Source organism: Crocuta crocuta, unplaced genomic scaffold (assembly GCF_008692635.1).
Source record: "Crocuta crocuta isolate KB4526 unplaced genomic scaffold, BGI_CrCroc_1.0 scaffold16, whole genome shotgun sequence".
Classification (NCBI taxonomy): Eukaryota; Metazoa; Chordata; class Mammalia; order Carnivora; family Hyaenidae; genus Crocuta; species Crocuta crocuta.
The window spans coordinates 12,188,456-12,198,572 of NW_027531893.1; the positions used below are offsets into that span (position 1 = coordinate 12,188,456).

Below are 10,117 nucleotides of genomic sequence, written 5' to 3' on the forward strand. Positions count from 1 at the left end.
ACTGAAGGAGAAGGTGGTCCATCTCTGGGGGACCCTCAGGGCAAAGCAAACACCAGAGAGGTTAAACAACTTGACCAAAGTCACAAAGTGAGACCCTGACAGCATTAAGCCCAGCTCAGCCAACTCCCAGGCCCCAGCGCGTCCGTGAGGCTGCCCGACTTCTGCCCGTTCATTTGTTCATTCGCTCACTCGTTCATTCAGTGTGTACGTCCTAGACACCGCGCAAGGCTCTGGGGTTAAAAACCCACAGCAAAACCACAAGGTCCCGCCCTCAAAGGGACTTCAGCCATGGCTGCAGCTGATTGGAGGAGGGCGTCCCCAGCGCCCAGCCTGCTAAGGGACAACGGTGTGTGATGGCCACGCACAGAGAGGTGGACAGTATTCCCCAGAAGGCACAGGATGGGTGGGGGAAGGAGGGAACAATCTCTCAGGTTCTCACCATTCCCCTAAAAAGGCAGGCATGAGGTCCACATTGGCCTGTCGAAACACCCGCCAGCCATTTATTGAGCACCTGCTGTGTGCAGTGTGTGCTAGACAGGTCTCCACAACGCTGGAGGTAAATCGACTAGAAGCACCCACATATCAGAGCAGGGACAAGGACATTTAAAAGTAACACCACAAGAACAAGGGTGGAGCCCAGGAGGGTAGGGAAGCAAGGAAGGCGGTGCCCTAGCCCACCCTGGGGGCGGTCAGGGAACCCTCCAGGGAGGTCTCAGCATACAAGAAGGGTTACCGGGCTCGGCAGGTAGTGAAGGGCGAGAAGGCAGCAGGGCAAGCATGTGCGGGCAGGCTGCACGCCATGTGGCATTTCTGGAGCATCAAGGAGGAGACAAGCAAGGGTGAGGGGTGAGGCTCCCGCCAAGGTAGGCAGAGGCCAAGGCGCACAGAGGCTGAGGAGTCCACCGTGAGCTCGACGCCCCCTCCCCGATCTAGCGATCCAAGGTCCTCCCACCACACTGCCAGCAGCAGGGCAAGTGCCCTGTGCGCGGGACCACCCTCTTCCTCCACTCCACTTCAGGCACGGGCCTTGCATACAGTAGGTGCTCACTAAATGCTTGCTCAATCAATGCCTGAGGGGTAACCTAATTACAAATCTCCCCTGGAGCAGGGGCCCCAATGTCTTCATCTCTGTGACATGGGGGTTTGCACTGGGCCGGTATGCAGTAGGTGCTCAACAGAGGTTTGCCGAGCTGGTGGCAAAAGTGTTCCAGAACAGGGCTTTGCATGCCCTATTCATCTGTGTCCTGGTCCCCGATGTGAGGCCTCCCATAGAGTAAGTGCCCAATCAATAGTGTGTTTGAACGAAGGTCAGCCAAGTCCTACCTCTCCTTCAGGTCCTAACTCTACCTCCAGATGGTTCTGGGCTTGCCCAGGGCCAACCACCATGCTCATTTACAGCCCAAACCACCCCCTCCCAAGCCCTTGACTTGGCCGCAGTGAAAAGCAATGGCTAAGGACACAGAATTGATTTCTGAGGACTTGGTTTGAACCCTCATTTTGCTACTTCCTGGCTGTGTGACCCTGGGCAAGTCTCTTAACCTCTCTGAGCCTATTAACCTCAACCACAAGATGTAGGTGGGTAACAGTAGATCCCTCATAGGCTTGCTATGAAAGAGTGCTCGTGAAACATGTAACAGAGTGCCTGGTTTACACCAGGCGCTCAATACATGTTAGTGACTTTACCACGCTCCCTTTATTTCACAATGACAAAACCTGGAAGCTTCACACGTACTGCTGTCTGTACCTGGAGTATGTTTTCCCCCCTCAATCTTCCCAGAGCCATTTCCATCTCCCCTTTCAGGGCTCTTCCTAAAGGTCCCCTTCCGGACGGCAAGCTGCCCATCACCGTATCTCCGGCACCCAGGGTAGGGCCGTGCACAAGCCAGACTCCAGTAAATACTCACTGAATGCCGTGAACAAAAGAAAGACTACGTGGGTCTCCCAAATCCATCACCAGCTTCTGAAGAAGTGTCCCCCTCCTCCCGTTTGCCGAGGACACTTCTTGGAGCTAAGCACCCAGCAAGCACTTAACCCAAGCTTCCGGGGAGATGTGAGTCTCTGGTCAGGCAGCCAATCCAGGGCACAGGGACCTGGGAGGAAGGGCTGAGCAGGCAGCAGCAGGCCCCACGTAGGGCAGCTGGGCTCCCGAATCTGGACGTTGGACCTACCCCGTTCCATCTCCGCTGCCTTCTCCAGACCCAGCCCACCTGCTGGCGGTGGGGTTTCCAGCTCCCCGTCCGCCCCACGCCCCCTCCTGCCGGTCCAGTGCACCTGGACACCCCCGCCTCCTGTGTCCCAGCCAGCACTTCAGGGTCCCATGCCACCAGCAGGTCCCAGCCACGGGCCCAGGGTTTCCCTCTTGTGACCTTATTCGGAAGTGACTCTGGCTTTTCTCTGACACTTTATATGGTCAGCCACAGAGCCCTGGGCAGGAGACGGCTCCCACGGCCCGCGGCAGAAACAAGAACCAGCAGAGGACGGTGGAAAGAGCGCAGGCTCAAGTCACACGGGCCAGGGTGGCAGCTCTCGGTCATCCCCTGCGTGACTTGTGTGAGTGGCCGCACCCCTGAGCCTCTGCTTCCCCATCTGCAAGATGATGGAGAACCTTCTCTGCCAGGCTGTCACACACAGGGTCAGAGCAACGTCTATCCCAAAGACAGACAGAGTCCACCCAGAATGCAATTTCCTGCAGCCTTGATTTTAACAGGAAGAGAGACTAGAAACAACCTAAATAAATATCCCCCAGCAGGGGGCCAGCTTAATAATTAGGGCAGGCTGCCATTAAAAGAGTATATTTAGGGGCACCTGGGTGGCTCTATTGGTTAAACATCCGACTCTTGATCTCAGCTCAGGTCATGATCTCAGGGTTGGTGAGATCGAGCCCCACGTCGGGCTCTGCACTGACAGTGCAGAGCTGCTTGGGATTCTCTCTCGCCCTCTCTCTGCCTCTCCCCCACTCATGCTCTGTCTCTCTAAATAAATAAGCATTAAAAAAGAGTATATGTATACATATACATATATGTATACCTAAACAAATATACTTACATCTGTCTGCATATGTATCAAATATTTCTGGAAGCCTAGATAAGAAACATCATAGCAGTTCCTCTACAGAAGGGAATCAGAACAAATTGGGATGAAAGGGAAACTTCTGAAGACCCCGATGTACTATTTAATATTTGTACGTATTACCTATTCAAACCAGCGTTTTAAACTCGACTAGATAGTTACGAACCAATACAAGAAAAAGCCACAAGATGTGACGTGTGCTTCTCATTTTTAAATATGAGCCTTATGTTACTGGAAGGCTCTGAAGCCATGACAATTTGAAAGATCTACACAGTGAGTCCACAGGGCTCAGTAGAGGGTGGCCTCCAACTGTGTTTTCTCTCTACCTCGTAAGACCCGGTGCAGTCATGTATTTTCTTCCCACCCTCCAGGACTCTCTGGCCCTTGGGAGGCCTGGGTTCATCCCCTGCTCTCAGCATCCCTGGGTGGGTGACTCCTTCGGGTCACGGAGCCAAGCGTCCAATTAAAAAATTACTCACTCTGGGCCAAAGGCTTACAATCTAAGAGGTGCTCAAGAAATCCTAGCTGAAAAGTTAGATTTATTCCTTCTGTGCATTTAAAGCTTGTCCAGCTCCAAGCTCATGGTGCCCATGGCATCACCCCCTCCTCCCCCCGCCCCAGCCCACACCCATCACCTCCTGCTCCAGCCTCCTGTTATTCTACAGTCCTTACCATCCAGGGGTGGTCACTCTGGCCCTCGAGGCAGACAGACCTTGCCTGGGTCCCAGCTCTGCCCACTTCCAGCAATAGGACCGAGCGCATCTGAGCCTCAGTGACCTGGTCTCTGAAATGGGGTAACAGCCTCTGTCTCATAGCATCGCTAGAAGGATTCAATGAGTGGCAGTTAAAAGCACTGGTCCCAGGGCCCGCCTCCCCGGGTTCAAGACCCAGCTGTTTCTCACCAAGTTATTTAACTTTTCTAAAACCCAGTTTCTTTCTTTTTAATTTTTCAAAAGTTTATTTATTTTCAGAGAGAGGGAGAGAGCACAGGCAAAGGGCAGAGAGAGAGAGAGAGAGAGAGGGAGAGTGAATCCCAAGCAGGCTCCACACGGTCAGTCCAGAGCCCAATGTGGGGGGTCGATCCCAGGACCCGGGGACCAGACCTGAGCTGAGATCAAGAGTCAGACGCTTAACCGACTGAGCTACCCAGGTGCCCACCCTCACCAGTTTCTTTATCTGCACCCCGCACCTCCGCCACCCCCATCCCCTCCCACTCCCTGCCTCTCACAGCCACCCTTCCACACTCTGATTTTGAGCATGACTATCTTCGATGCCTCATGTCAGTGAGATCCTGACTATTCGTCCTTCCGCGACTGGCTTACTTCACTCTGTATAATGTCCCTCAGGTGCATCCCCATTGTCACATAGGATAGGATTCCCTCTCTTAAGGCTGAAGTAGATACTCTGTTGGATGGATACACCACACTCTATCCATTCCTCGTGTTAGAATCTAGGTCCTTTATTTGCATCTAGCCCCAGCGGGTCTCATCTGCCCCCTCCGAATTGCAAAGCAGCCTCGGGGCAAGGGCTGGGCTGTCCCCCTCAGCATCCCACAGAGATGCAAGCAGGACCACACATTCCACAGGTGGACGGGCCAGCAGAGTCTGACCTGGGTCCCTCCCCAGGCGAGTCACGTCAGCTCTCTGCCCCAGACAGGGTCAGGTGCAGGGGGGGAGGCCAGCTTTGCTCTCACCAGTGGCGTCAAGGACAGAACACGCTGGGCAGGACTTGGGATGGTACCCAGCACAGGCCAAGCACACGCTTTACTGATCTTCCTCTGCCTGAATCCCGCGTCTCATCCTCCAAATAGAAGGACAGAGCCAACCGCTGAGTGACTGAGCTCCGGGAAGAGGGAACCCGGCGTCCCGAAGGGCAGGTGAGGACTCGGGGTCACACGCGTGGCCCTCATGTGCCAGCATCAGGGGTGGCAAGAGCCTGCACCTCAAGGCTAAGCAAACAGGACCCAGTGGCCTCTATGGACTCTTCCAGGACCAAGATGCTAAGGGGGTACTTTGCAGGACGGAGGAGGAAGTTCTCTTCATTACCAAGGGCAAAGTTGGGCACCCCAGCTGCTTTAGCATCACCTGCCTCCCGCTGGCAGGTGCGTGGAGACCAACTGGCTGTGCCTCCCCTCCTCTGCTTCCTTCTTCATCTCCATCACGGACAACGGGTTCTATTTAAGTGATTAAATTGACCAGAAAGGAACGAGATAGAGTAGGCACGTGGTCACCAGGCTGGAAGGCTTTTCCTCAAATCGGGCCAGAGAAGCAGAGCAGGAATTTGAAGCTTTGATTCATTTTTTTAAATCTGTTTGTCAGATTAGATATTCTGGGTCTTGGGACCTTCAGAGGGCCTTGATTTTTCTTTTTTTTTTCCTGATTTCTATTTTGGGCTCAAACGCTGTGTCAGAGGACAGGGGAGGTTTATACACAGGCCCGTCCTTGACCTCCCCAAGGCGGAGAACACAGGCAGGCTGGCCTCCTTAGAAACATCCATCCTGTTCTGACAGCTCCAGGTTGATGGTATTTCCATATAAGGAATGGCTCGGATGAGAGGGACTTTCCCTGCTCAGCTAGGGAAGTTAAGGAGGGGCTTTAGCCCTCAGAGCCTCAGCTTGCTCATCTGTAAAATGGGACAAGCATGCTTTTCGGTGGACGTTCTGTTGGTTAAATGAGGTAGGATGCGTCAAGGTACACAACATGGGTTAGAGGAGGTATTTAATAATTACAAGGTGCTTCCCTGTTCCCTCCTGGCTCTTAAAAAAAAAAAAAAAAAGGCACTGTTGGCCCCTCTGAACTCTCCTATGAAGAATGGATAATCAGTTACGGCACATCCACATGAGAGATTACAGAGCCCCTAAGAGGGGATTTCGGGGGGTTATAATGGAAATGTGGGAACGCTCGGCCTTGACTCCTACGCAGAATAAAGAACGAGCCATGACCTGTGTGCACAGGCTTGTCGATAAGTAAACGTGTACCGTTCTCACAAAGAAAGATCGAGAACACGCCAACGTCCTGTCAGTCAGCGACCTCTGGGCCAGGACTGGTATTGTATTTGCTGTGCTCTTCAGAATTTTCCAGATCTCCTGTAATAAACGGGACTTAATTTCCTAATTAAAGGAAAATACCCTGCAGAGCATTTTTATAGATGACAAGGTTTTTGTGTTTTGGTTTTGGTTTTGTTTTTTGGTAATTTTCCCGTGGCATCCGTGAGGGGCAGGGTCAGAGGGCGAAACGATGAGGCGACTGTTAGCGCCAATTCGCGAAGCTCTAACAGCAGCATAACCAGGAGTAACACCTAGCATCCTGCGCGCTGAATCCCCAGAGGCAATGTCCCCAAGGGCTTTCTTTTCAGCGCCACCCACTGTGAGGATGCTGCTCTTCTTGCGTTGGTTTCATAGAGAAGGTAACACCATTTCAGAGAAATGAGGTGACTCACCCAAGGGATTCGTGTGCCCTTTCTGAGAGGCCGATAGACCACGTCTGAACCAGAGGACCCTCTGCCCAGCAGCTGAAGACCAGGGGGCCACCCAGGTCCCTTCTGCTCCGGGAGGTGGCCCAAACCCACAAGGAACCTGAACGCCATGGGGTCACATCATCTCCCGCATCTATCCCAGGCTGCCCACCAGGCCTTCCTGCGGCGACGGAAGTGTTCTGCACCTGTGCTGTGCGACTCGGCAGCCACTAGCCTCGGGTGGCAGTCAAGCACTTGATGTTGGCCAGCGCAACCCAAGAGAAGAATTTGATTTTTTAAAGTAATCTGCGTCTAAATTTAGTTAGCCCCATGTGGCTGGTGGTGACCACAGAGGACAGGGCAGCTCTTGTCTGCTCTATCTGCACAGCCGACCCAGAGGAGTCCCGGGTCCAATCTAGGTTTCCCCATTTATGACAGGGAAGGCCTCCACAAAACCTAGCCAGACCTCAGGTCTCCTCCTGCCGGGCTGCTCCGGTGGCCCAGGCTTCCCAAGAGCTTTCCAGCACCTCCTTATTTCCAAGATGGAGGAAGTTCTGTTGACCATTTGCCACGTCACTGATGGGGTCACATAGTATCTATGCACTTCCTTTACATGCACGGGGGGTTATCCCCATTTCATATACAGGTAAACTGAGGCTTCTGTGAGTGAAAGAATTTTTTGATGTCACAGAACTAAGTGGGGTAGGACTGAGGTTTGGACGCAAGTCTGAATGATTCTACCTCACCATGTGGCCTCTCTCAAACCCGTATCCCAAACACGTCTCTGAAGCGCCTCCTTCCTCAGGGGTACAGGAGGCTGGGAAGAAGGGGCTGGCTGTCCCAAGATACTCACATAGATGAGTCCCGAGAAGTACCTCTCTCTCAGGTTGTGCAGCACGGAGGCTTCATTGAGGCACGTCAGCTCCGCCATGTCCTCCACCTTGGAGAACTTGGGCGGGTTCATCTTCTGGATGTCATCTTTGCCAACCGTGACCTTCTTGCCATTCTCCACCAGCTCCACGATCACCTCATCCCCTTTCTCCTCCTTGATGCTGGCTGCCTCGAAGCCTTGCTTCTCCGAAGGGACCCAAACCAGCTTCTTGGCGGCCCAGTCAGCCTGGGCCACCGGGCTATTGACGAAGTTTTTGTCCACAAAGAGGAACTTCTCATCGTCGCTGAGCTGGCCCTTCTGCGCCATGGTGCCTGGTTGGTCCCCTGTGGGATAAGGCGACAGCATCAGTACTGGGCCAGAACTGAGCCCTAAGATGGGTCCCTGGCCTCGAGTGTCTAGGAAGGCAGCCTGCAGAATCATGCCACAAAGTGTAAGGATCTTCCCTGCAGTGTGTTTATGTGGTCAAGGAATGGAAACAACTCAGGAAAGGATCTGCATCATTGCCTATTGTCTGTCATCATGGCCCTGGATCCATAAGCCATGGTATTTTCATACAACAAACTATTAAGCACGAATTAGATCTATATCATGGACATAGTCCTATGACTTAGATGTCCACGTCTTATTGTTTACTGTAAAAATAAGAGAGAAGCATTCTTCAAATGAACAGAGTTATCATACGATCCAACAATTCCATTCCCAACTATAAACCCAAGAGGAACGAAGACACATCCACACAAGAATCAGAGCCCAATGATCAGAGCATTCCTCACGACGGCTAAAATATGGAAGGAACCAAGAGTCTGTGAACAGATGGAATGGATAAATAAAATGCGGTCTGTCCATGCAGTGGAGTATTATTCAGCCCAAAAAAGGAATAAATCCCTAATACACGCTACAACACAGAAGAATCTCAAAAAAACTATGCCAAGTGGAAGAATCCAGTCACAAGGGGCCACAAACCGTATGATCCCATTTATCAGAAGTGTCCAGAAAAGGCAGATCCACAGAAATTAAGGTAGGTTAGTAGTGGTCAGGGGCTGGAAGAGGGGTAGCAAAGGGGCCCAGGGCCTATTTGGGGGGGGGTAATGGAAATGTTCTAGAATTTACCATAGCTGTGGATGTACAATTTTGTGAATATGCTAAAAGCCTTTGAATTGTATCATTTAAACCAGTGAATCGGATCTCAGCAAAGCTTTTTAAAAGTGAAATAAAGGGGAGAATGTAAACAGTAGGTACCCCATTTTTATTTTAAAATATTTAGAATACGGGGCACCTGTCAGTTAAGCCTCCACCACTTGATCTCAGCTCAGGTCTTGGTCTCGGGGTGGCTCAGTTGGTTAAGCGTTCAACTTCAGCTCAGGTTATGATCTTACAGTTTATGGGCTCAAGCCTCACATGGGGCTCTCTCTGCTGCCAGCACAGAGCCCGCTTCAGATCCTCTGTCTCTCACTGCCCTTCCCCTTTCATACTCTCATGCTCTCAAAATAAATAAATAAATATTTAGAATAATATAGGCAAAAAATTGGAGAAATATGCACTTAATGAGTATACTTATGAGGGAACTTTCACTTTTTTTTTAATAGATTGACTTGCACTAAAATGCCTGCTTCTTTTTAAAAATTTTTTTTTAATATTTTATTTTTTTCTCAGAGAGAGAGAGACAGCATGAGCAGGGGAGGGTGAGAGAGAGAGGGAGACACAGAATCTGAAACAGGCTCCAGGCTCTGAGCTGGCTGTCAGCAGAGACCCCGATGCGGGGCTCAAACCCACGAACTGTGAGATCATGACCTCAGCTGAAGTCGGACCCTGAACAGACTGGGCCACCAGGCACCCCCAAGACATTATTCTGAAAACTGATAACGATGAGGGGGAAGTTAAGCAAAATCTTGATTCTGACTCCCCAATACAAATTGCTCCTCAAGGTTGCTAAGTAATTGACAAAGAAAAGTCTTTATGTAAAACTACCAGGCACTGAACGTTCTCTCAACATGAGGGGCCCATCTGGGATGCGCTCCTCCTGCTGTCTGGATGGGTCCACGAGGCAGGTGCTAAGGCAACAGACTCTTAAAGGCCTATCTAGTGGCTGTTCCGGAACATTCCTGCAGGAGCTGCCCTCACCCTAGTAGCACTTGCTGCCAGCCAGCTCCCCACTCCTCCCCCCTCCCACCGCTGTGCCTCCAGGAAGGGAAGACACAGTGTGAGCTAGGATGTATGGCAACCAGGACGTACTGTGTGGTCGACACCCTACTTCAGCAGGGAAGAATTCACAGCTCCTTTGAATTCACCAAGATAACCCCCAGGCTTGGACCCCAAATTCCATGAACACAGAACCCCCCGCATCCCCCAAATGGGCAGTCAACTCCTGAGAAGCAGACTATAAGGCAGAAAAGAGAGGGAGACACTCCATCGCCCCTCTTCTCCTTCAGGGGTGAAAATAACAATGCTAAGAAACTGAAAAGCTCCAGGCGGTGGTTATTTTTTTTTCCCCAGAGTCCTGATTTAGTCACTCATTTTTAAAAAGATGACGAAATGAGCAAATTATTCCCCAAATGTGAATCATCACTTCGCCATTCAAAGAAATGAAAGAAAGAACTGGACACAGACACATGATCCCGGTTTAATGATCACTTTACCGGTGGTTTAAAATTCTTACAGCTTTTGCTTGGGACATTATCCCAAGAGCATCCCCCCCCCCCCAAA

General features: G+C 51.4%; 1 protein-coding gene across 1 annotated transcript in view; it reads right to left on the reverse strand.

Annotated features, from left to right (window-relative positions):
* Positions 1–7,720, reverse strand: part of MYH11 (myosin heavy chain 11) — a 102,740-nt gene extending 95,020 nt beyond the window's left edge. The window contains 1 exon segment of the mRNA XM_077773193.1: positions 7,376–7,720. Coding sequence (XP_077629319.1) covers positions 7,376–7,720 — 345 coding nt within the window.
* Between the last annotated feature and the right edge of the window lie 2,397 nt (positions 7,721–10,117).